A 26,901-nucleotide genomic window follows, 5' to 3' on the forward strand; every position below is an offset into this window, starting at 1 on the left:
TCATATTTAAACTGGCTCTTCTCTGTAGGCATGCCCTGTTCTTTTACCAGCTCAACATTGTTGGCTAAAGTAACAAATGCCACAGATACACAGAATGGTCACATTGAGTTATGCAAGTGTTTGGCTTTTTGCCTCTGAAAATAGCTACTCAGTAGAAAAATACAAATCCCATTGCATGGGTTATAGCAGGTCACAGACACAAAATCCTCACTGTTTGTGAAATCTCCTTGCAGCTTATAGTTGTACAACTTTTAACATTCCCCAAAAATTAATGGGAATAAGATATGTTAAATTGGCAACTGATACCAAATTACTGGTGGAGAGTTTTCCACGCCGAGATTGTTCTTTCTTTTTGTTACTCAAGTCTTCATCTTTATGTGTGCCCAACCCATTCTTCTACCCATCTTCCACTTTCTAATGGTTTTTGGCATGATGTTTCTGATGATGAATGAAGAAAATCTTTCAGTTGAAGCTGATTATAGCAACACAAGACGCAAATGGAGCAGTCAGGATTCCAGATTACCTACTGTCAGGGCAGGTTTTCCCTTGCCACCCCCATCTTTAATATTTTCAGGCTTAAGTGTGGACATCTGTTTACTGTTTCTGGATATCTCCAATGTCTAGAAAGGTCCATGTGCTCTTCTGGGTTTTGCCAACAAAATGCTGGGACTGGAATCACATATCTGTAGGTAGTGTGTAGTAAAAATAAAGTGGCAAAAAGCCCAAAAAAGAAATTGATACAAGAGCCTGTTTCTGACAGAGCTGTTCTATGGCAGTGTGTAGCAAGCCACCAGGGCTTGGAGCAAAGCAGCTGGGGTTTAGATGTCATTTTGTAACTATTTTCAATGTTTTTTGCAGTTCTTATTCTGTTTTATCAGACACTGTGGATAATGTTGTACACTACATCATGCCTGGAGATCCAGTCTGGATCCCTCATTGCTTCTGTGCCTGGCTGTAGGCTGGTGTTCAGTCTGGGAATTTGTGTGCAAAAGAAAAACGAATACGTAGGCTACTAACTTTATTCCCGTGGTGAGTGTCCACTTCTGTGTTATGTTCATTGTAGGAATGCTGAACAACTGGAATAGGTGGTAAAATGAGTTCCCTTCTAAAAACCAAGAATAGGGTTTAAATTATTTCAGATCCATGAGAACTGTGAGTGCGCAGATTTCACCAAAAGATGGGGTTTTTTTGCTAGCTGTTTGTTATTTTTTTTTTCCAGCCATCTGCACCTGACGAGTATTGACTAATTTTTTACATGATCTTTAAATATAAACTGAGCTGGCAAAGCTCTTGATTTGCTATTGCATCTCTGATTAAAAAAAAAAAAAAAAAAAAGGGGGGGGGAAATTAGAGAAAAAAAATCTCTAAAATATCTCCTAATAAAGAAGGATTTATGCCTCAGTTTTTTCTTCTTCTCATCTCCTTAGTTACTCAGGAGGGCTTTTTCTCTCTATCTTTTCCATTTGGTTCTTGGCAGGGAATCTCTGAAGATTCCCACCCCACTGGAAACAAAATTTTATGTACTAAAGTTGAAGGAGAATAACATGTTCTGCCAAATAACTAGTACAAACTTCTGACCTTTGGAACAACAATAGACATGATATTTGGAAATCTTACATTTGCAACAAAAGTTCAAAGAGAAGGGGGGAAAAAAAGAAAGAAAATAAGTTTTGATAGACTTTATGAGACTGAAACCTGTGTCTTTCCCATCAGTTTTGGGAGCATCTCATATTCTCTGTTGTGCATGCAGAGTAATGACTGTGATGTTAAGGGCAGCTGCTCTTTAGATCCCAGCTGTCCATCCCATGGTTGTGCCTGCAGTGATACCAGGCACAGCATCGGAATAGTCTATATTGGAGGAAACAATGTATTTCCGCAGGTTTGTTTGTTGTTTTTTTGGTGGGTTTTTTTATTTATTTATTTGTTTTTAAGGAGACAGTAGAAATATTACAAAACAACGCAGAAGGGACAATCAAATCCTTGAGCACAACAAAGGGAATTGTGTCATAAAGGGCAAGGGGTAAAGGGAATGGGAAAGGGTAGCTTGAGAAAGGGCAGGAACAAAACCACCCTTGATTATTAGGAAGGAAAGAGGAAAAAAGCAAAAGGGTACACGCAACACAAGTTGTGCGCCTGCAAAGCTTTGATCTCACAAATTTACACAATCGCGCTTGTAAATAGGAAGGAAAATCTTGCGATGCGCGTTTGGTATGTGGCTGTTTCCTGTTGTCCCCGAGCGGCCGCCAGGACAAGGAACGCAGAGATCAGGAGTGTGTAGAGTTTGTAAAGCGTGTAGAGTTTGTAAAGCGTGTAGAGTTTGTAAAGTGTATAAAGTGTGTAAAGCGTGTAGAGTTTGTAAAGCGTGTAGAGTTTGTAAAGTGTATAAAGTGTGTAAAGCGTGTCGAGTTTGCAAAGCGCGGCAGGAGCCCCGAGCGGTGGCACCGCCTGCCCTGTATTCGATGCCGAGCGCTCCGTTCGGCAGGGAAGCGGCACCGAGCCCGGCCCGGCGCTGAGAGAACGGCGCTGCTCCTCCAGACACGCAAGCCAAAGCCTGGAGAAGCTCAGGAATCACGGAGGTCAAAATTCCATGAACTTAGCACGAGGGAAATGCACGCAAACTCAGGGGAAGTTGTGATGTGACACCGTGCCTGCCGTTATGGCTGCGCCCAAGTGATGCAGCAAATGCTTTATTTCGAATGCAGATGACTGAAGAAAACGCTTTATGTCGAGTGTACAGGCAGCACAAAAGCAACTTCCATATGAAACCCGCGGCCTCCTGAGGGCCCGGAAGCGGCGCCCCCGCCACGCGCACGCGCGCGGCCCCTCCCAACCCTCGCGAGCCTTCGCCCCGCGCCGCCCGCGGCCCCGCCCCCTGCGCGTCCCGCACAGCCTGGGGGCGGGGCTCGCCCCAGCCCCGCCCGCTCCCGCTCCGCCCCGCCCTCCCTCTTCTTGCTGATTCTATGGGTTAAAGCGCCCGCTCTCGCGCTTTTCTTTACCGCGGGATGCTCGGGGGCTGACCGGCGCGGGGGGTTCGGGCGGGGGCGGCGACTCCCGGCGTCTTCAGAGAACACGCGGGCTCGTACTCTCCCTTCGGGTTCCTTTCCGGACCCTGTGGCCCCGCGCCGCGGAACAACTCGCCCGTCCGCATCGCTTTGTGCGGACGCGGAGGGCGGAGCCGCGGGGGCCGAGCGCGCGGGGAGTCCCGCTCGGGCCGGTAACTTCGCACACGGAGCGCTCGCGCCGCGATGGGGAGCGGCGCCGGCCGCCCCGGGAACGCGCCGGGAGCCGCCTCCAGCCGCCCCGAGTGCCGCCGCCGCCGCTGAGCCCGAGGCGCCCCGAGCGCCGCCCGCCTGGTGAGCAGCCAGCCCGGCGGCGGGCACCGTGCCCGGCCCCGCTCCCGCCCCGGCCTCCCCCGGTCCGCTCCCCGCCCGGGCCCCGGCGCGGGGGACGCTTCGGGCTGCGTCTCCGGTGGGCCCGGAGCGCGGCGGAGCCCGGGTAGGAGCCCCGGCGGGCGCGGCCCGCCGCTGTGCCCCGCCAGCTGCTGCCGAGGCGCCGCGGGGCGGGGGGCGGAGGGCTGGAGGATGAGCGCCCCGGTGGAGCCCAGGATCAAACAGGCGCTGCGGAAGAAACCCGCGGAGCGCACTCCGGAGGTAAGGCGGCTCCGGCTCCTTCCCACTTGGTCTTTTTATTTACTTTCTCACTTTTCCTTTGCGTAAATCCGTGTTCCGACAGCGCGGAGTCCGCGCTGCGCGCACAGACCGGGCTGGCGCACAAAGTTCTGTCTGGAGCTCGGTTGTTTATTTCTTTCTCTCCAAAGTTGGCCTTCTCGGCACCAGCAGTGGTTTAAACGCCTCTACACGCTGGGTAGAGGCACAAGGCGCTTCTTGAAGTACTTCGGGCCAAGTGTTGGAAGAAGAATTACAAGAAGTAGATCACCGAAAAGTAAAATGATGCATGTTTAAGTGATGCAAAACTTATGGGAAAAGTTAGGGAGCTGAAAGGCTTTGCTTTACCTGTACGGTGATGCAGATTTAAACAAAACCAAACTAGTTATGCGGCCCAGACTTCATAAAGATGTTTCTGCGGTGAGTGGGAGGGTAGAAATGTGTGAGGCTGGTAAGCTACAATAAAACGCATTTTCCAATTAACTGCCTTCTCTGTCCCTTCCCCACAAACTAGTCTGTAATCAGCCATGTGTTTTTGGGAATGGTAATATCATGAAGCATTAAGTTAGTAACGAAATAGGTTTGATACCGCTTTTATTTGTTGAAGGTCTGATTGGAGTGTATTTGCTTACTTGCCCTTTGCCTTCCTTTATTTGTTTCTCTTGCTGTGATTTTTTTCTTTCATGTGCTCAAGAACTAGAGCTATGAAGTGATACACTCTTTGAGTTTTTCCCTTGGAGACTGGGAAACATCTGTTCTCCCTTGGTACTTCATGGAGTGCAGAATGTCCTGTCCGGTCTTCCTTATAAGTTAATTATGGAAGGGTTACTTAGAGAGCTGCTCCGGACTCATCCTACCGGGACAGAGTCCCTGCTTCCCTTTCAAATCAGCCGAGTGAGTCAAGTACAGATGTTCAGTCCCAATGGTTACTTGCTTGGGATATCCGTCACACTGCTCCTTGTACCTCTAGTTTAATCAGGAGACAGTCTGAGTATCCATTCTTTTTTCTTTACTTTTAGCACTCCTCTTTTGCTTCACACTTTTCTTTCTCTTCAGCTGTAGTCTTCAGTTAGCAAAATTCCTTTGCTAGTGTGGCTTGCGGTGTTGGGCAACTGGGCTCCTCACACAAGTGTCATTCATGAGCTGGCGTTCTGTGCTGGCTTGTCAGGGGTTGGACTTTGGGGAACAGGTAATCTGGCCTGGCTCAGAACCTCTACTCACCACTGCTCCTGCTTGCTGTACTAACCTCTGTGGATGTGTAGGGCTTTTTGTTTTTTTTTTTTTTGAGGCATTCCCAATTTTTCCCCTAGCAGCTGTCATGGAATTCCTTATGGTTGTCACCTGGTTTTGACTAAAACGGCCTTAAAATAATTATTTTACTTAACCTTGTAGTGCTAAAATGTCAGATATCACAATGACTGACTGCTTGTGGGTTTGTGTGCATTTGTGTAGGTTTCTGTTGAGAGTGATGTGAGTTTTGTGTGCAGGTTTGAATTTGCCAAGGTATCTTAATTGTGGGAAAAAAATCTAATCTTTGCTAATCTAAGTAATAGTACTTGTAAAATGATTTAAAAAATCTAAATTCCTTTGTTAATTTGGCTCTGTTTTGGCAGGCTAATTTTAGAGACACTGCACAGTGACACTACTTGTGAATAAAGTTAAACATGTGCTTAATACCGGCGGGATTGGGTCCTCCTTTCTGCCTCCCTGTTGATGAGGAGATAATTACAGTCAAATCACTTTTGTTTTCTTAGGATACTTTTGTTTACATAAATTTAGAAGGAAAAGCTTTTCCCTGATTTGATAGCAGGGTGTACCTGGGGGTCCCCAGTCTGTATCTCTGCTACCTGCTCAGGCTCACAGCATGGAATCCCCTGTCACACTGATAGATTTCCAAACATCTGCTCCTGGATATGGAGACAGATGGATATAGGCTGCTAAGTGGAGAAAACAATTGCAATGATGTTTATTCATTTATTTATTCTCAACATCCTGACTTGTCCTCTTTCCTCTGTAGGCTGCAAGACAAGGGCAGGGAAGCTGAAACCTGTTTAGCACAGCCATTAGGATCAGACCCAAATTTCAGGTGTCCCTGCACAGGATGAATGATCTGGTGACTCCTGTCTTGAAGTATCCAGTTATACACAGACTAAAGTGTGGCTTCATTTCTCCCCTCCTACTCTGGTGGGAAGGTATCATCAGTTCCTCCCACACGAAATCAGCTGCACGATGCTGCTCGTGCACTTTGACAGCATTTTTGTACAGGAACCCCCTCAAATTCCCCAGAGCCATGATTGGTATTTTATGATAAGCCAAAGCTGCTCATCCACAAGAGTTTGAATCGTTTTCAGTCCCTTTCTGCCCCCATCTCTCTTTCTGATCCTGCAGTTTATGTGAACAATCTACCTGGCTATTTATTACAAATTACAGGGTTGGAGCTGTGCTGATCAGTAGCATGGTCTGGTGCTTCATTCCTGTCATCTGTGCAGCCTCTGGAAAAATACAGATAAACACTCTACATGCCAGATTTTGCTTGCAAATAGTACAGTTATCCATATGATTTTGATTGTAGGTCTTTTTTTTTGACAAAAATGTTTTAATTTCCAAAAACTAAGCAGGGAGATATTAAAAAATACAATTTACTTATTTTAAATTTTTTCTCACTGTCTTGCTCAAGTAAATGTTTTAATTCTTGATACTACAGATATTTTTGTATGGAAAAAATCTGTGTTAGGGCAAGTTTTCAGTGTTGTGGTAACATTCCAATGTTTGCTAATTGTTAAAGTGTATAAGTTATGCATATTAGGCATGTATGCACTTGATTTTTTTTTTAGTTGTTGTTGCTCAGATACTTCATGTGTTATAATCTTCAGTTTATTTTGCCAGAGGGAATTATTTTGATGAATTTGTAGGGATTGTAGCAAGAATTTAATGATGCGTACATTTTTATGTAATTGCTGTTGTGTTACTCTGTTTAGAATCTTTTTTGCAACTGCTGAAGGTTAGCAGATATTTTGCTCCCTTTCCTCTCCTTTGGTGCATCACTGGAGGTGCATATTGTTCATGTGTGATGCAAGTGTCTTCTCATGTGGAAAGAGTTCAGAATGTTTCCTAGTGGCCTGATGCCTGTGTCTGTAGCAGGATCTGAGTAAGTCCCATTTGGTCAAATGTTTGCCTTGCTGGTTCTCTGATGCTCTGTGACCTGTACTGACACTGGAAATAAATTTGTGTACCTGTATCTCAGGTATGGCCTGAAAGTGCAGAATTTGTGACACTTATCTCAGATATTAGTTTTGATAATGGATTATCCTAACAAATCATGCCTTTGGTCCTGTCAGAGGGAGGAAACTCTAGCAGGAGTTGGATACTTGATCAGTTAAAGAAAATAAAATCATACCTATACTTAAACAATAGGATTTCATACACTTGTTTAAGATTTTAATACCTGCATTTTTCTCCCAGGGTTATGCAGATGTCTATGTGGTAGTAAATCTGAGTGTTTATACATGCAGATCCTCCAGTTTTTGCTTGGGAATATGTAATTTACTGTGCAGTGTTTTAGCTGTGCCTTGTCACAGGTGGGGATATTAAATTAGTAATTTGGGAATATTTTAATAGGAGAAAATCTTTAGTTCAAAGCAGTAGGAGGGAAGGATGAATGCTCATGCCACCATGTGTGTGCCCTTATTAAAGATTTAAATTTTTTTGAGGCCCAGAATTCCTTATCAGATCCACACAAAGGCTCTGATGTTGGTCCTGAGGGGAGTTGTTCATGCTGCCACAGATAAGGGCTCAGTGGTTGATAGGGCCCAACAGCAAATGATTGTGCTCCTTTTTCTTTGTCTTTGCTTCTCCTCCCCTCCTGTGAGCATGCTCTCTTCCATTTTTAATGGAAACTTTTTCCCAATATAGTATCTTTAGTTCTTCATAACCTTCTTCTACACAGTGTTTACTTTTTTGGTTCAGAAAGCTTTGCTTTTATTTGACTTCAAAGGGTTGGAGTTTATTTTTATACTCTGAGCTGTTGTATTTTCCTAACTTTGTCTTCTTGCAGTAATTCTTGATTAATGTTAATTCGACTTCATTTGGCAATACTAATTCCTTCTTCTCTTCCTGTTCCCTTTTTATTAATACAGTGGAAAGAGGAAAAAACCTAATTTGCAGAATTGTGTAATGACAGTGTCTGCTGTTTGGAGTGTGTATGTGATGCTTCTTGATGTCTTAGATATAGAGAAATAGATCTGCATGAATGTAAATCAGGCACAAGTAGTACATTGATAGGCATTATGAAATAGCTGTAATAAATAAAATAAATTATTGCTGACAGCATAACAAAGGCACTCTTGTACTGTAGCACAGCTGAGCCAAACAGAGGAGAACATCTGCTTCTTGTTTCCAGAAATAACTGGTATTTTGAAGTGGGTTTTTTCATCCTTTTAATAATTTTCTGTGAACTCAGTAGGTGAAATGGGATTAACCATTGTAGAAATCTGTTGTTTCTAGAATCTGAGGTGAGGTTTTAGGAATGTAACTGTGTCATGGGTGTTGGTTTTGGATAGCCATTGAAAGCAATTAGAATTGTGAAGTCACCACAGAAGTGGAGATGCTTGCAGTTGCTGTAAAGCCAAAAGAGATTTGTGTTAAATGAAGTTGCAGATACTGGTTTCTGTGTAATACAAACACCTTACTGCTAGCATGTGGGCCTCTAAAAATGAATGATGGACATCTGACTCCTGCCATAATTTTCTACTACCTAACTGCTGTCTTACACTTTGATTCCAAATTTTTGGTGATCTGTTCTTTTATGGATGACGCTTTGTAGGACTTTGTCATGCAGTTAATAGTTCTGTTGGAGAATCCTTGAGATTGTTCTGTATCTTTCTGCTTTGGTGTCTTTGCCAAAGAACCTCCTGAAACCTTGATCGAAGATGCACTGACCAGTGCTACAAAGCTTTCATCCCTCACCACGCAGAGACTTGGGCTGATGTTGGCATGTGACTGTGCTGGGAAGCTGGAAAAGACCTTTAAAGTGGAAAAATTAGTTATCACTGGTGATAACCAAAGTGATAGGAACATGTACTGACGTGCCTGCAATTCACTGCCAGTGAATTCCTTCCTGGGCCCTTGTGTACTCTGTGCAGATTGCCTTTCTGCACTCATAGGGCAGCAATTATATTTTACAATTAAAAAAACATAAAACTTTGTAATAGTAATAATTTATAAGCAGTTCTGTGAAGGCAACAGTTACAGTTTTATTTATGTTCAGTATGACTGAAAAATCAAGTGCACAAAAATTGTTTCATTGACACAAATGTTGAGTAACTGCAACATTAGAGAGAGACTTGGGAATGCATGCATTTCATTGACACAATATTCCATCAGCTAGGACTAGGAAAAATCTAGACTTGTGACATTTTCTTCATTAGATTGGTCTCTTTAAATGAAATGTGTTGTAAAGCTTTTTTATAGACACCTACTAAAACCAAAGTTCAGAATAGAGGTGTATGAGGAGTGGCACATTGAGGATGGTGGTGCTGGCTGGCAGCTTTTATTGAGTCTTACTCACAAACAGACTGTAGTTTCTGTGCTAATGAAGTTGAAATTCTTTCTGCTTTTAATGAAACAGTCATAAACCTTCTCTCTTCCTCCTGTGCTTCCCTGCCACAAAACTTTCAGTTGAAGGTAAAACAAAACCACATTTTTTTTTTTTCCCCCAGCTGCTCATTAAATTAATGTATTTAAGCTCATGGTAAATACAGCACTGACAGTCCTGGAGGATTGTCCAACAAGCCTCAAAGCTTTGGGAAAATGGCTTCTCTTCAGCTGTCAGCTTGGTGTGTTAGGAAGTTTTTAGTGCTTAGATTTTCCTCTATTTTGTCTTGTGCTTTAGGTGGGTAGTTGTCTCTTATTTTGTTTCTTAACACTGTGTAGTATCATGAATCTTCATCTCAATTAGACCCATGGTTTTCCTGTAATAAAAAAAAGCCAAGCATGCAAACTCTTGTATTATTATTTCAGTAAATGCTACTTGATAATTAATTTTCATAAACTTTGTGTATGTACCTTGTTTTCTGAGGTGATAATGAGGGATGTTCTTTGACAGATTTATTTTATCTTTATTCTGGAAGTTCAGATAAATGCCAATCAGTGCATGTTGGCAGTAGTTGTTCAGTCTTCCTAAACATCCCTGGGAAACCAGTGCAGGTAAAATGTGGTGTCACCCTCCCCAAGACTTGGTAGGGTCAAATCTCTTCTCTGAATAATTGAAAGTAATCTCAATTAGCATCTCTGATCTGTGACTGATCACAGGATTGACTTTGAATTCACAAAGTCTTGCTTAAAAATCAATGGTGTTTGGTTATTTTATGTTTTCATTGCCATTGTGGACACAGTTCTGTGCTTGTAATTGTATTTGCAGTTATATATATATAGACTAATTCTTGGCCAGAGGTACTCAACAATCTGACATATATCAGTATCCAAATAATTCAGATTATCACTACTTGGAACCTTAACTACAACACACTTTCTGAAGCTGAAATCAGCTCTAAATTAGTTGAACATGAAAAATAAAATCCATCTGTTGTTTCAAATGAACCAAAATACAATATTGGAACATTTACCAGTTTTAACAAACATTAAAATATGTAAATATTCAGCTATATTGTCTTCATTATCTGTCTTAGGAATGTTTTTTGCCTATTTTTGAACATTTTTCTGAGTTTGTTGTTGTGATTTCATCAGCAAGCCTGAAGGTGTTGCTCATATTAATCTTTGGGTTATTTATGTCTCAGATGCAGGTCAGAATATGTTAAGCCTTGGACAAGGTGCCTTGTTCACAAGGAGAGGTGTGGTTTGGCTGTTGTGCAGCTGTTGTCTGGCTGGTATACCTTCAAGGAAATTTTGCCTGTAGTTCTCAGAAATAAATATTTTTTTCAGCTTTCTTAACAGTAATGCCTGTTGACTTCAGTCAAATAGACATTTGGGGTTCCAATGAAATATATCAGGTTTCAGGACATTTACTGGTTTTACTGAAGTGACTATTGACAAATCGATTTTTCTTAAATTTAAAGTGTTAAAAAAAGTTTCCTTGTTCAAAAAAAATGTTATTAAACAAGTAGAGGAAATGAGTGTAAATGTTTTGGAGTGGTTGAGTTTTTTCAGTTTTAGAGTCTCTGTCCATATTTTAGCCTGTTTTGTGGGTAAGGATGTTGAGCACTGTTCTGGAAAGGAAAATCTGGGCAGGAGTGAAAGGATTAAAATAAACTCTGATGGAGACAGGGAAACACTGTGATGTTTAAGTTGCCTTGGAGTAGGTGTATATAATTTGTTATTTATTTTTGGAATATCATTGTGAACCACAGCTGTTTAAAAAAAAGGAAGTCAAAACCAAACCCACAAAAAACAAAATGCCAAAGAAAGTAGACTTTTAATAAAAACTCGGAGAAGTGAATTAAACTGAACATTCCTTGTTTATCACCTAGTGTAGGTGGAACATGCAGACAGTTATTCTGCCTAAGAGCTGTGACTTTGTGGTATCTGGTCTCCTGGCAGGGATGATCAGAGCTTCTTCAGTGGTGCTTCCATCATTGCAATGGAAAGTCATGGGCATTGCTCCTCTGTGTCCCTGCTTGGAGCAGTGCTGTTCAGTCTGGTTGGGGTCATGTTGGTTTCGAAATCCCTTCTATAAATATGGTTCTATGAAGGGTCCTTGGGGCTGTTGCTTCTGCTTTCCCTGGTATGGGCATACCCTGTGGTTTTTGTTTTTAGTGGTCACTCAGAGCTGTGTTTCTAAGCCAAACATCTTGGCACCCTCTGGGAAGAATGTTGGCAGGCTTTAGCCTCTCCATGTGCTGATACTGATACCTTGTGTAGTGATTAAAGACCATCCTTTTCAGCCCTCTGCCATGGGCAGGGACACCTTCCACTACACCTGTCCAGCCTGGCCTTGAACACTTCTAGAGATGGAGCATCTGTGTTCCAGTGCCTCCCCTTGTCAGAGCAAAAGTGTGCAGGTGTTTTGTGTCCCAGACAAGTGATGCTCTTTGGTTCTCTGCACAGAATTGGAAGGGTTATTCTAAGGTGTCTGTGCTGGCCCTGTGTTCCTATGTTTCACTCTGCTATTGGGCCATGACTAATGAAAATTCCTTCATCCAGTGTAAAGTCTGCTTGCCAGAACATGGATGTATTAAAGAGATGATGAAATTACAGTAACCCTGTGGACAATGGCTTATGTATATTGGCATTGTTTGCAGAAAGTTGAGGGTTTGTGTGTAGTGAGTCACTGAGTTACAGATGACAAGGTAGAAAGCTGTTCAACTATCCTTGTTTGTCTCCTGCATGTAATTTCCAATTCTGACTCATTGAAATGAAGCAGTGAGCAGGAATGTGGTTCTGTTATGGGATACAAGTGAGTGGGTATCTTAAAGCACTGGCTCAGCCTTTTCAATCATGAGGTGAACCTCTTCCCAGTGCTAGTCCAGGTTAGTCTAGCTGAGAAAGAGCTACAGGTTAACCTTGGGGAGCTTGAAGAATTGTATTAAAATTAAAAAACATCCTGAGTTGAAAGGGATCCACAAGGATCCAATTCCTGTCCCTGCACAGGACCCCCAGAAGAATGAGTGGGACTGATGAGCACAGCAGGTGGCTTCCAGTATTTCTTGTGTCTAAGTCTTGCTGGAATTGTTGAATCTGAAAGTCCTGCTTAAGTGCAATGGTTTTGCAGTATCTATTGTACATAGCTGCATAAAAAAGTCAGAGGCTGTTCCTAATCTACTTTGCCTATGCAGGTTGGGGTTCACCTGAAGGAAGCAGGGCCACAGCAAAAGTAGTAACAAAATATTTTGGCTTTGTAATTTGTGTGTTAGTGTCTCTTGCTTTCTATGACTGGTCTATGTACCTGTTATTATGGGTGCCTGCTGCACACCTTGTGTATATAATTTTTAGATATCTTTTCTTCAAGATTTATGTACAGTAAGGATTTTAAATGAAATTATATTGTAACGTACTCTTAAATATATGAGTCTTGTATGAGAGGAAAGAAGATGATTGTGATGTGTGTGTATTGGTGGTTCTGCAGAGCAAGATAGGTCAGAGGGTGCTGAGAGGAATTCTGCTCTCAGACCTGGGGGAGGAACTTCCCCTGATCAGTGATGGCAGATGTCTTCCCTCTGGGAGAGCACTCCTCAGCCTGAAGGAAATGCTCTTGAGTACTCTTACAGAATCTTAGAATCATTAAGATTCAAAAAGCCTCCAAGATCACGTCCAGCCATCAACCCAGTGCCACCGCCATGTTCACCATTAATGTGTCCTTAAATACCTTATCCACACGGTTGTTTTGAACACTTCCAGGGATGATGACTCTTCCACCACCCTGAGCAGTCTGTTCCAGTGCTTGACAGCTCTTTCCTAATTTCCTAATATGAAGGAAGTTTTCCTAATATCCAAGCTAATTGTTCTCTGGTGCAGCTTCCTGATCTGCCTGTGAAGTTAATCTCAAAGCACAAAGTATTCTTCAAATCTCCATCCTTTATCCTTCATCTTCTTCAGGAAGTTTGGTGTCTGATACTGATGCTGTTTTGTGTCTGCCTTGGGATGTTCGTTGTGCAGCCCTTGTCTCTGTTCAAGCTTTCAGGGGGATGGTAGGATGTCCTGAAAGGGCTGCACATCCTTTCTGTTCTTTTTATTTATATTTTGTTCCAAGGAGGTCTTTAGATGGTTCCCTCACTGGTTCTGGGGTTTTCTGGGCTGATGATACCACAATGCTTTTGTGTTGGAGAGGTGATTGTAAAACAAGCTCATTGTTTTCACTGTGTGGTTCAGAGTGGTTTAGAAATGTACACATAAAGTATTTAGAGATATTTTTCAAGCTATTGGCCATAGTAACTGTATCTAAAAACCAGAGATCACAGCAGCTTGTTTCATTATAATCTTCATATTAAATGCAGGATTTAGGGCTCAGCAGATGTGATTGTGCAGACTAGGTCATACGTTAGTATTGATCAGATATTTCAAGGCCTCATTCTCTAAACTGTGGTGGTAAATTTAGCTTTTGGAAGGCTGAAAAATTACTCAAATTTCTGGGCATTGCTGTCACAGAAGGCACTTGGTGCTCCAGAGCAGCTGTGGGGACCTTGGAGCCACGGCTGGTGCCAGCAGGCAGGTGATGCCTGCAGTGTTTCCTCTGTGTTCCCCAGCTTACAAACACAGCAAGCTGGGGACAGGTAATCTCATACCTGTAACTTTCCAATACAGGATTAGTTTGGTTCTTCCAAAAGGTAATATGATTGATGCTTCATGTAAATCTTGTTAAAAGAGCAAGTGGAGTTGGTGTGTATTAGGGTGGCTGTTCCCAGTGGTCTTCTGAGGACCGTGTGAAATGTTATTGCTGCAAGATTACTTTTCCTGTCCTTGCTTCTACTGTTCCTGAAAACTGGTTTTTTTTGTTGTTTTTTTTTTTTTTTTTTTCATTTAAGTCACAGCTGTGACAGCCCTGAGAGTAAAACCAGAAGTTATGGTGAAGTCTTGGAATTTTTTATTGGAACATACTTCCTTTAGTATAGACTCTTCCCCATGAAGTGGGGTCATGCACTCAGTTTTGTCTATGGAGTGATAATTTAACTAAAGGCTTTCACTTATGAATTAAAGTTTAAATATATGATTAATATTTTTCTACCAATCTATTTCTTATTGTAGTATCTGAATTTAAAAAACTTATTTCAGAGACTCGTTGGGTAGTAAAGATGTGTTTTACAATGTTTAATCTGACATAGAATATAAGCTTAGTGCCTTGTTACTGACCTTGCAATAGGAACTTCTTGGAGATACTAGAATAGTGAAAAAGGGCCAGAAAAGGATGTGGAAGGAGGTGGGAGAGAACTGCAAGTATACTTGGCATTCAGAAAAGCTGCCAAAATGGAAAAAGACCACATTTCTTTTCTGCTTTTGTTCTCCAAAAATGCAAAGGGTGGAGGATAAGCAGTCAAGATGCGTAGGTGTTAAATTCCTGATAGAAACAGCATTAAAGCTGCAAAACATTGTAGTAAATAAAAAATTCTTTTCTAAAGGAATGATTTTCAGAAGAAAATCTCTTCAGGTAGTAAACCCAAACTTGTTTTCTATAAGCTTCAGAGGAGTTTTTCTATAATGTTTATTTTAACAAAACTGCTTTCTTGTGTGGTGTTGTGTAAGGAAAGCTGGATGTCTGTAACAGAGAAGTAGCCTTATGGAACATGTGTGAATGTGTGCTGAGAGGGGAAACTGAGGTGCCAGTGCCCAGGTTCTGCCCACTTGTGGGCAGTCCTGCTTCTGAGGAGCAGAAGGGAGGAAGCAAACACCTGTAAGCAGCTGTCTGACATCCCTGCTGTGCTGCTGAGTGATCACTGCTGCTCCATGGCTCTGTCTGATAACCCTGCTGTGCAATGGCTGGTGCTCCCTCCCAAGAGAGTAAAACAGATGGCAGTTCCAGGTGGAAATGAGCCCCTTGGCATTAAAAGGTGGCTTGTGGTGGTCTTCTCACTGGAAAAGAAGCTGCACACCTCTCAGGACCAAACTTCCTGTTTGCAGGGAAGTGAAAAACGCTTTGCCAGGAATGTGCAAAAATGAGTTTTCATTGAGAAGTGTATTGAGGTTAGCTTGATGAAGTCTGTTCAGAGCTCTGATGCCCTCTTGTAAGAGGCCTGATACTGCTTTTAAAGAACTCTCCTTATGTTGGTATTGCCAGACAAGGTGTTTTTAAAACTTGGAGGTCTTGTTTCAATGGCTTCAGGCTTAAAATAAAGAGGCTTTTCCTTTGTTTGATGGTACTGTGATACACCCTTCTTCCTCTTTTGAACATTTCAATGCAGTATTTTGGAAATACCCTAAGTTCAGGGAAGCATGTACAAATTAGTTAGCATTCTGCATCTGGTTTCTCAAGGTTCCTTAGCTCTGCTAATTATTGGTTAGCTTTTAGCATGTCAAGAGTGTAGCAAGTTCTTGATGAATAGAACAAAAATAACTGCCTTAAGGGTTTCTCTCTTTGTAATCTTTTTGTGCCTGCTTAGAGCACTGACATTGAAGCAGTCCCTCCTTCAAAGACTGATCATTAATGAGCCTCAAATGATGGTCCTGTTGGTCTGGTGGGAAGGAATTCTTGTGGTCATTTGTTGCATTTGAGGCACTTACAGTTTGGCCTTTTGGCCAAATCTGAATTTCTATATAGAGAGAGTTCCAGAGCTGTTGCAATGTTGTAAGTGAAATGTAATTCACTTTGTATTTGAAGGAGTGAGAAGTGAGGTCTGTCACTGTAAACCGTATCATGGGTTTAGTGTTGAAAGGTGATGGTGCTGTTTTTGTTGTACTTTGATTTTGGGAGCTTTATGATGCTCTTGTCACAAAGGGTTGTGCATGTCAATGGGCACTAGATACTGTGGGCAGGTTATTGTACTTAAATCTGATTTACTTGATCCTGCATTTTCAGGATTCTTTGTAATACGTCCAGCTTCCAGTAGGCTGTGTTGATTTGGCTGAGTAAAATTTTCTTTCTGGCTCTTGCAGAAGTTTCTGTTCCTCTTTCCCATTTGAAGTAGGAAGGAAACCAGCAGTCCTGTGTCAGACTGCTGACCTGTCAAACATGCTTACTGCTCCCCTTGTGTTGGGTAGGAGGGCTTCCCTCAGCAAACCCTCTATAGATGCCTTTATAGGTGACCTGTAAGATGCTTGTCAAAGTCATCTTGTTCTGGTTCTTCCAAACTGACATGCAATTGGTACAGAGATTAAAGGGTATCATCCAGCTGGTGTGATCATTGGAAAAGATGTCTTACCCTCCATATCTGGCCCACCATTTCAGCCTTATTCCTGAGCCATTAGGGTGCATTTCCTGGTCAAGTCCACAGCTCAAGAGAGGAACTTTTTTCTGTTTTGTTTCCCCTCTTTAGGTAGAGGGCTAGTATTATGGAGTACAGCAGATCTGTAGATAACAGGTGTTTCATAACCTGTCAGAGCTGAGTACAACCACGCTTTAAAAAAAACTGAGAATTTCCCTTGTGCTTAGTTTTGGGTGTCTCAAATGCAGCAAATCTGGGTCTCTAAAATCTGGAGTCATTGACTTCATTGTTTAGTATGGCAAATAGTAATGTTGCTTTGATTTTTCCCAAGATCTAGTTTGACTCTAGTAGGATGTTTTTTTAAAATGTCTTTTTGTATGAAATATAATTACATAGCTTTCACAGTTGTGACTGCTAATATAATAAAGTGAGAAGCCTTAGATTACAGGTTGGACTGAGTGTACTTGGTAAGTACTGCAGTGGACCAGCTGCCTGAGTGAGAGGCTGAGACACTAAATGCACAGCTTTTCAAGAAAACACACAACAGAGATGTCTTAATTTTCAGTGAAATTATGTAAAGTGTCAGAGCTGCAATACTGGATCCTTCTGTTGCCCCTGCATTTGGGGGGACTGTGATCTAGAGTGTGTATTCTTCATGAGATCATCATGGTGGTGTAATATTTATTGCAGCATTCTGATGCTGTGTCCAGACATTGCCTTTCATTACCCTATGTGCATCCTCTATTTTAATGTGAGCTGATGAGTCAAAAATTGGGATATTAAAGGAAGGCATTGCGTTGCTCTTTATTAATCCAACTTTGCTCAGATTAAGTTTAGTATTAGTTGGATGGGTTTTTTTTTCCATCTTCAGTAGTCTTGCTCTCTTAAAACAGACGTCTTTTTAGGTGAGATCCTTGATTTGTTGAAAAATGGGCTTGTTGTGCCTCCCTAGGGGTTGTAGTTGGCTAACCCTAGAAGAGCCAGAGGTTGGAGGAATCTCTGGTGTGGTGCATTTCAGATTGTGCTGATCATGGTTTCCTAGGAATGAGAAAGGTGGTAGAATTGGCTGGTTTTAGTTTTGTAGTTGTAATCAAAGCTAATTGTAACCTCTGAAGTTTTTGGTCTGCCTAAGGATTGAATGGCTCATTGGAGGTTTCCACATCATTTCATATACTTCAACCCAGGAGCCCATGTCTCACTTTTATCAGTTAGTACCTGTATGATTTAGCATGGAGGAGGAGGAGACAGTTCCTCAGCATCTTCATCCTGTCTGTACTGTGGATGTTAGTCATGAAGTTTGTTGCACTTTGTGAAGCTGGGTACTTGGCAGGCAGGCTGCAGGATTTGGAGCTGGAAATTCCTGTCTAACAATATTGTCTTATGCTTGTTGTTTCTCTAAATGTTGACGTTGTTAATTTTCTTAATTACAATTATTCCCTTTGTAATATTATGCATCAGTGATCAATGTAAAGACTAGGGAAGTGCATAAGTAACTGTATCTTTGACATTTATTTTATTTGATTTCAAACTTGAAACTATTTACCTAGCTAAATGAATATGCATATGCATATATATATATAACTCCTCAGTTTGGATCTTTAAGCTTCTTTGTGGTTTATGGCACAGGTATTGCTGAGAAATACAGAAGTAGATGCTAAAGTGGCAGAGCATCAGTTCCTAGAGTTCTGGAGTTCTGCTGTGGTGGTTTACATTCAAATGTTGCAGTGAGGTAAATCTGGCTAATTTGCTATGAGCAAATATGCAAATAACTATTGATTAATCTTTTTATGAGCTATATAAATGTTTGCCATTGTATGGATATAGTGAGCACAGGCATGTTAACCTTTCTCAACATGTGAGAAGAGACTGTAGTTGTTGAGATATTGGTAAAGTTGGAGGGAATCTATATTCAGATAATTTAGACTTTGTAAGAAATACTGCCTCCTATACATTGCAGTAACTTCCTTGGATTGCTCTATTTGTTAGTGCCTTGGGTACCCTAGTACCAGGATGCAGAAGGAATTACTGGTGAGTGTATTATTGCTGTCCACTATAGGAATTCCTTCATAGTTCATAATGACATTATTATGGGAATTAAGTAGCTGAAGGTTGATTTTTCTTTTTTCTTTTAGTGGTTTTATTGAAAAAGACTGTAGGAGAGCATCATATTTGTGTGATACTTTATTCTCAGTTATAATCTCATCATTCTCTTCCTGTTTTACTGATGCACCAAAACATTTTTAGGCAGTTAATAGAGCTTTATTCCTGTCCCTTACCTAGATATTGAGTGGGTGATTCAAACTACAATATTGATAAAGATCTCATTTTGCCTTCACTGTTACTGATTTAGCAGGATTTAATTTCCAGACAGACATGATCTTTCCTTGCTTGAATTCACAAAGAAGTAAGAAATTACACACAGAAAAAATCATAAATGTGCTATTAAAAAAATAACCATATTCTTATCCATGTGTATAAAATTCTGACAATAAATATGATGAAAAAAAGCTACAGTAAAGTGCTGTTATTGTGTCTGTCAGTCCTTCTCTGTGTGAGATACCTGTTTAGCTGTAGTATGAGAGCTCAGTTACAACATTTGCTTGCTGCAAAGGTACATTAGGCAAAACACAATGAAAACATTGACAATGGAGTGTTTATATGTTAAATAAGAACCAGCAGTTGCTACTCCAAGAGGGAGGAACAAGTACCAGAGCATTTTCTGCAGTAAGAGCAAAGTCATGTGTAAGTGGCACTCAGATGTTTAACATGTCTGAACTGCATTCAGCCTCACTCCCAAGTTGTCATGGCAGATGAGCACAGAACTGACCCTTGGATTTCATCTTTTACCTCCTCTCTCCTCATCCCCAGGTTTCTGTACCTAATTTGTTATTTAATAAGGATGTACTTTTTTTTTTTTTCCTAAACATTTCAGTGTTCTGACCTTTCCTACCGTAATTCCTTCTTTTCTGAAAAAGAAATTTCAGATGTTGACACTTTCCTCTGAAAAGAGCAGGGAGTTTGTTTGTGAATCAGAGGAACTATTGGTTTTGGAGTTATGACCAAAAGGTTTTAACTGAAAGATTGCTATTTGATGGATGCTTGTTCTCTGGAAGGGAGGTAGGTAATTCTGACAAGTGGTCAGCTGCTTGACTAACAAAGTGTGGATTGAACTGTAAATCACCCATTTTTTTGATGGATTTTGGGTGATTTTTCGAGAGTGTGGGTTAGGAGGCTGATTTTATGATCTTTGTATTATTTAAAAATGTTTGATATAGTCTTGCTCTTTGATAGGGGCTAATTTTATATGTTATGTGCTTCCCATCTTGTTGAACTTCAGGAACACAGGTCTTTTGAGGCAGCATGCTTTTCTATTATTGACATATAAGTCTGAAAGATACTTTAAAATTAAGTAATATATGTCTGGGAACTTTTTGGTAGTGTTTTAATTGAATGTGCATTTTCATAGCTGTGTTTTTATTCTTAACTGTGGAAAGGGCTGAATGGTGCTTCAGATACAAAACTCCCCATGAGCTGCTTGCTTTGAAGCAGTGACATCTATTGTTCTGTCTCTCCAGTTCAGGGCCCTTGCAATTTCACTCTGCAAAATCAGCTTTTCCAAAGGAAGTTTCTTTCTCTGGCAGAGTCAGAGTTCCAAAAATGCTGACTCTGTGATGAAACAGCAGTAAAAATAATATAAAATTTCCCCTCCCTTATTCCTTCAAATGTTTTTCTTTCTACGAAAGTCCTATATCAACATAATCCAGGGTTCTGAGGTGGAAGGTGTTTATCTGGATTGTGGGTGTGGGGAATGATTGGTGAGTGGAGAAACTTTTTGTTTTATTTTCATGTGGAAAGACTTCAGTTCTTTTATTTTGCTTTTAGGAGTATGCCACTATATTGAGGTATTTCAGTCCATCAAAAAGCTGTCATAGTGGCTCTCAGGTCTCTGTGTTTAAAGATCTGGCTTTTTCCAAATTTTCTTATGCACGTTATAATGAAATAGTACAAAATAATATACAAGGAAACATATGTGCCAATGTCCCATTGAGTGACTTCTTACTTATTGACAAAAAATAAGATAAAAATCCAAGTGTGCAAATGATGCTTCTTACTATTTGCAAAAATAAGAGCCAGATTTTAATTTTCTGTTTGTGGCTGTACTGTTATTAATGAATGCTGTCAATGGGAATTGCTTCCAGGGTGTACAAGAGTGAAATGACGTCTCTCTTAATCTCTTTTCTCTTGTATAAAGATATTATAATAGACTGACACTAACTCATTTGAAGAAAGGTGTCTGTCATTTGTGTAGGTAAATGGGAAGTTAAGAGTTTAGGGAGGAGTGCTCTATTGTAGTCATGATACAATCCAGAGTTGTTTGGTGGACTTGGGCTCCAGGAGTTTGGGAGCATCCAAAAGACCATAAATCAAAGAATTCAGGTTCTTGGTCATTTGAAGCTGTTCAGCTTCTTCATGTGCCATTCTTTCTGAATAATGGAATATAGCTCTGAAGTAGTAGAACCAGTTTATTGTATACAAATGTTACTGTGTAGAGTTTCAGGCAGTGACATAAGATCATGCAGGAGTTTGCTGTTATGTTTATGGACAAGTTCTTTAATTAGGCTTTTTGAATTAGTGGTGTTTCTTACATGGAATAATGTGGCTTCATTCCTTGGGAGTGCTGCTTAAACTCTGCCATTCACTGCAAGGTACTTTAATATCTTTCATTCATAACAGTTTCATTTGTCTGACTAACTAATCCATCCTTTCTCTTCCCTAATAGTGTCTCAGTGCTTGTATTTTATTTTTGTTTTTAAGTGGCCTCCAGCTAAATAGGAGCCTGCTTTAGATGGAATTGCTACTTTAAGTGAAGAGCCTGAGCTGACATTCTGTTGTATCACTTGCATTTTTATTGAAGTCCAATGTCTATGCCACTGAACAAGGAGTGTAAATAAGTTAAGATGGAGGAGTTGCTTTCCAGTTCATCTCATCATCTTCTTTTTAATTTAGGAGCTATATGCTCTGTTACATGTCTTTAAGTGTGTGTTTCTGCTCCTCCCACAAGTTTTGGGGGTAGCTGACAGTGTGTAGGGTGGGCTTGTTGAACCAGCTTCTCTAAAACTGGTGAATGTGCTCTGTATGTATATGAATGTGTAAAATATGGATCAGAGAACTACAGCATGGTTCTGTGTTTTTATTTATGGTATTACAGTATCAGGAAAGAATTTGGGAGTACTATTTTTAAATTAGCCTTAAACAAATTCCAGCCTTCAGTGAAGCAACAGGAAGGGAAGCAATGAAAACAGTGCTGAGTAACATTTCCTCTCTTCTGCTGCACCCCCCCTCCAAGGGTGACAAAGTCTTTATTGACTCTGACAGGATTCCTAATAAAGCTGCATTCAATCTGTACAAGGAACCTGCTGAATCACTGAGAAGCAAGAAATGGCATCAGGCTGGAGGGAGCCTCGCACCTAGAGCTTACACAGCTCATGCTCTGTGCTCCAAGAATCACCTCTGTGTGCTTTTCTGAAATCTAGGCACTTTAAATAGCAACTTTAATACAGAGAAATTCACACACTGAATTTCAGACATTGTCCAGGAGGCTATTAAAATCCTTGTCCTGTACCATGTGAGTGCTTGATTGTGCTGGAGTTTGTTTCCAGCCCTGTTTCTGCTCAGAGCACTAAAAGGGAGAAACAACTAAGCAGCATATGAACAGGAAGGTACCTTTCAACCATGCAGCTTCCTTCCCTGGAGGATTTTGTACCATGGTCTTTTTGAATGCCATTGGAATTTGGGAAGCTGTTACCAAATGGTCTAACTGTTGGTTCAAAGGCAGAAATGTGTGTCTCTTTCTTTTAAAGTGTATTCTCTGTAATATGGCTGGATCTCTCACATATCTTCAGAAAATACTAATATTTTGTTTGCTCTGAAACACATAGAAAATGCATCCTGCTAACTGTGTGAGCTCAGAAAAGGAATGGATGCACAATCCCATCAGTTGTCCTTTGTGCTTCTGTAGAAGCAGGTTTGGAGTGTAAGCCAGGGAATACTGGGTGGCTCGGAGCCTGTGTAGGCTGGGTGTGGGAGGCAGGAGTGAGCCAGGCATATGTTCTTGCGACAGGAATTTCATGTGTGTGGGGTGGATTGGGAGGCAGGTTCTGTGCAGCTCTTTGGGACAGGTTTGCATGTGAGAGCAATCTGTCTGCAACTTGCTGACACAGCTGCTTTTACACGCAGCTTTGAAGTGCTGCTGCAGGTTTCTGCTCTTTTCTCACTCCCTGTGCAAAACTCTGGGCTGACTGAATAATACTGGGCAATAGATGCTGGTGTTCTTTCTTAGGGAGCCCTTGTTTCAGGCTGGGGTTTGGGTGTGTGTGGAGCCGGGCTGAGGCTGCCGTGAGCAGCTGTCCCGGCGGGCTGGGCGCCATGCGGCTGCTGCGCAGCTGCCCGAGTGCTGCCGTGGGGACACTGGGGATTGCTGGCTTCCTCAGCATCCCTGATACCTGCTGGTGATTGCTGAGCTTGTCTCTGGGGGAGATTAATCAGAATTTGCAACTATGAGGTCATTTCGGAACACTTTATTTTCCTTAGAAATAGACCAGATTTCCTGTTTAGAGTTTAATAAGAATAACAGTGATAATATGTTACTGGAACACCTGTCTGGGGTCACATGAAGGGAAGCATTAGTTTTTTGTTTTGTGTTTTTGATGCAATCATTCCATTCTTGTTTGAGAGCTTTTTTTTCTCCCCCTCTGTTTTTGCACTTCTTTTACCCCCTTTTAACACTGCTGGAGGATTTATCTTGAGCCTTGTTGTGGACTTAAAGCATCTGGATGCAGCTTATGTGTATTACAGTTGTGCTGGCTGGAGTTGTTGGTTGGGAAGCTTTGTGGTCAGAACTCTGTTTGAGAACACTGTTCTTCCACTGAAGCCTTAATTCCAAGCTGTGTAAAGATGCTCCTTGGATTACAAACCAGAGATTGGGTGAAAAGCAAAAGGAAGTGATACCTACCCACAGATTTTGCTCATCACTGGTGTTGCTGCACTGTGGTGCTTGTTCAAAAGCATCCAGATCTTGGTCATATTTTAAAAAGATGCCATTAGTGAAACATAACAGAAACCACCACTTCCTCAGTAACTTTGAGCTTGGACTATATTCTCCTGATTATTTTTCTGGCTGACTGTACTTACTTCTTTATTTTAAAAAGTGACATCTTAGCAATTAAGAAACTAATATTTCACCATCCTTGCAAAAAAAAAAAAAAAAAAAAAAAAAAAGGTGGGGGGGAAATTATTTTCAAATAAATGTTTTGGAATAAATGGGTGATGGTGGTAGTTAGCTGATAGCTTTACTTTTGTGTGGTGAGTTTTTAGTTGATGCTTCTTTTATTTTTTCCTTTATGGTATCTCTGAGAGTTAGCATCTGGCAGGGAAAATGAGAAGTAGTCTGAGTATTCAGGTGGCTTACTTCTAACTTTATTGGGATGAGGATGCTACCATAAAAGAATATATATTTTTATGACATGACATTGTTACTAAAATCTCTGTTTTTATACCACCTTTGGTTTAGCAGCTGGTTAAGTTCTTTGCTGGAGGAATGGGTGTGCTGGAGATGATAAAAGCTGGTTCTGAAGGAAGCTGAGGCTGCTGGTGACCACACTTGGTGATTACAGCACCATCCACAGAGCCCTCCCTTGGTTTCTGCACTGCTGCTGAAGCACATGCTGTTTTATACAGTGTATTCTGTCATGGGAAGGATTTGAAGACAAAGATGTCTCTGCTTTTTTCAAACACATGTGCTGTGAGAACTGGAGGCAGAGAGTGATCTGTCCAGGACAGCTTGGGGCAGGATCACTGCGGTCACAGTGTTCGTGTTTCTTCTCTATGGCATAGAAAATCTCCTTTCTAACAGGATTAACAACTGCCTGATTACTCTTTGCCTGGTTTCCCACCTTTCCTTGGGGTGGTGGAACTGCAGTTTTAGCTAGTTGGATAAGGTAATGTGAGTTACTTTCTCTGTAAATAATCTTAGTCAAAGTTGTTTTCTGTCAAAGATTGAAGAATCTGTTGTGGGCATAGCATTTGCAGGTAGAGCCTGTGCTTCAGTTTCAGCTGATGAAAAGCTCTGAAGAAAAGACTTTTGCAAAATAAAGTCATACTGACCTTGTTCTCTCTTCTGAGCATGTGAAGTGTGTTTCATCAATAGTTGTGTCTCAGTTGGATTGTGACAGAAAAAAGTAAGTAAAGAGATTATAAAGAAGGATATGGAAAGGGGCTGTAAAATTCCAGTAAATATTTTGTGTTCTGCTGATATGATGCTGTTGCCCTTTGGCACCACTTTTCATAGTGAGTATCATAAACTGGCTGTGGAAACGATCCCTACCCTTTGTACTGAGGTTATCTGCTTGTCCACTGTTCATAACTGCTGTGGTGAAATAAATGTCTTCTTAAAAACAAAACTGAAAATCATGTTAGAAACTGTTGTGAACTTAGAGGAATAAATGCTTTCAGCTCTGTTGGAGGAGGATTTTTGGAAGTGTGGTGCAGCTGGACTTCAGCCTCTGTCCACGAGGTGGCCACAGCCCCTGCCCACGTCTGGCCACCCTCGGATTAGCTGATGTTCCTTGCCAGCAAAAACACAGAATGAGATGCTAAATACAGTATGTCAAATGTAATTTCAGTGCTATTTTAAGCACTTTGTCCGAAATGAGTTGGAATTAGTGAAGAAAACTTCACAAACTATGACTGATAGGTAATTTTAGTTTTATTGGGAAAAACTGGGATATATGTGTATTGTACCCTCCTGTGTTAAAATATGAAATGGCACATGAGGGAGAGGAGGAATTCTACCTGGTTGTATCTATTTAAACATGCAAAAAAGGCTTTTTCACCAGGGTATGGAAAACACATTGGATGGATGCATTTGAGGTACTGGCAGTGAGAGGCACCTCACAGAATTCCCAGGAGATTGCTGAGTAAGTTCTGTTGCTCGGTGGCACCCAGAATCACCTTCTCTGCATGACTAGGACAGGAGCTTGCTTTAAAAGTCAGGTATTTTTAGGAAAGGTGTTACAGATCCTGATTTAAAACCTCCTATAGAAACTGCTGTGTGAGTAGCCAGTGTGTTTAGCTTGTTGATGAATCACCTGAGTGGGTAGTGAATTCCATTTATCATGTAGTTTATTGCATTTATCAGCATTAGAGCAGTAGTATTGGGCAGTGTTTAGTTAAATGCCTTCTGCTGTGTGAGGGAACAGGAACCTTTGCCTTCCCTTTGCTGTGCTCTCTGCCCATGAGGTTGGAGTTGGGGGATGCTTTTCAGGCATGTATCCCTTTAAGCAAATGTTTATCTCCTTAATTTACCAGCTGTTTATTTATCAAGCTCCTGAGTGCAGCAATCCTGTGCGCTGCAGGGGGAGTGCAGGACTCGGTCCAGGCTGAGGGAACTTGCAAAGGGGCTGCATTCTGGAGCTGCAGAGAATTCACAAGTCAGGATGTGGTCATTTTTCATATGCAGAAGTTAAAAGCTTTGTGATTAAAAGGGGAACATAGTTTTCTGTAACTCATAACTACAGAACTGCTTATCTAAAACATTTTTGAGATGTTCTGTTGCGTCTCAGTCCAAGTTATATAAAAAAGTACTGAAAAATGTAGGAAAACCTATATAGACACATTGAATTATGTAGACTTAAAAATTCAGCTTTAATGTTAAACAAATACAGATTCTCTCCTGGCTGCCCAGCTTTTACAGGAGTTAAGAGTATCCTTCTTTTGGCCTGGGAGATCAGATATTATTAACTGCTGTGCCTCTGTGTGATCTGATTATACAGTTTCTGCATTTCTGTGTGTAATGCTTTCAGGGGGAGAAGCTGAGGTAGTTCCCTGCCCAGAAACAGAGAGAGCTCAGTAATGGAGCTGTTGGTTGTCTGAAATGCCCCTTTGGCTGCCAGGTGCCCACCTCTGACAGGCTGTGGTGTGTGTGGAGTCTATCCACAGCTAGTGCTCCTGCATGGTTCCACTAATTGAATCATGTTTGTGGCAATTTGGAGGTTTAAAATGAGATTGGATTCTGTGAAATTAGTGCTTTGTAAGTGTGTTACAAATTCAGGCCCTCTGTTTAATTTTCGTGGCATTCGGTAATGACATTTAAAAAAAGATGATTTTATTGGTTTTACATGGTCTGCAGTTATGTCTGACCTTTCATTTGATACAATGGTCCATATAAGTTATATTGCTAAACACAGACTGTGAAGTCAGAGAACTTTTCTGAAGTAAATCCATTGTAAATTCTGAGGCCAGCCTTCATATTGATTTATCTTATGTAAACACTGGATAAATGTAGCACTTGAAAATTCAGAACATACCTCCTAAGGCCAAGCTGGAGAGACTGCCCTGTGGGGTATAATGATTTTGTTGTGTATTTGACTCTT

At 41.2% G+C, this 26,901-nt stretch overlaps 2 protein-coding genes across 5 annotated transcripts in view; both read left to right on the forward strand.

Moving 5' to 3' along the window:
* Positions 1–26,901, forward strand: part of FNIP1 (folliculin interacting protein 1) — a 419,816-nt gene that overhangs the window by 74,364 nt on the left and 318,551 nt on the right. The window lies entirely within an intron of this gene.
* The window catches only part of RAPGEF6 (Rap guanine nucleotide exchange factor 6), a gene marked incomplete at its 3' end in the record, with an annotated part of 117,353 nt that continues 93,387 nt past the window's right edge, over positions 2,936–26,901 (forward strand). For 2 of the 3 annotated variants that reach the window (XM_079320080.1, XM_079320082.1), the window contains exon 1: positions 2,936–3,650. In XM_079320080.1, the coding sequence (XP_079176206.1) occupies positions 3,582–3,650 (69 nt within the window). In that variant the 5' untranslated portion in view covers positions 2,936–3,581. The remainder of the gene's footprint in view (positions 3,651–26,901) is intronic. The other variant, XM_079320081.1, reaches the window with a different exon arrangement.

Source organism: Erithacus rubecula (genome assembly GCF_903797595.1).
Source record: "Erithacus rubecula genome assembly, chromosome: 16".
NCBI lineage: Eukaryota > Metazoa > Chordata > Aves > Passeriformes > Muscicapidae > Erithacus > Erithacus rubecula.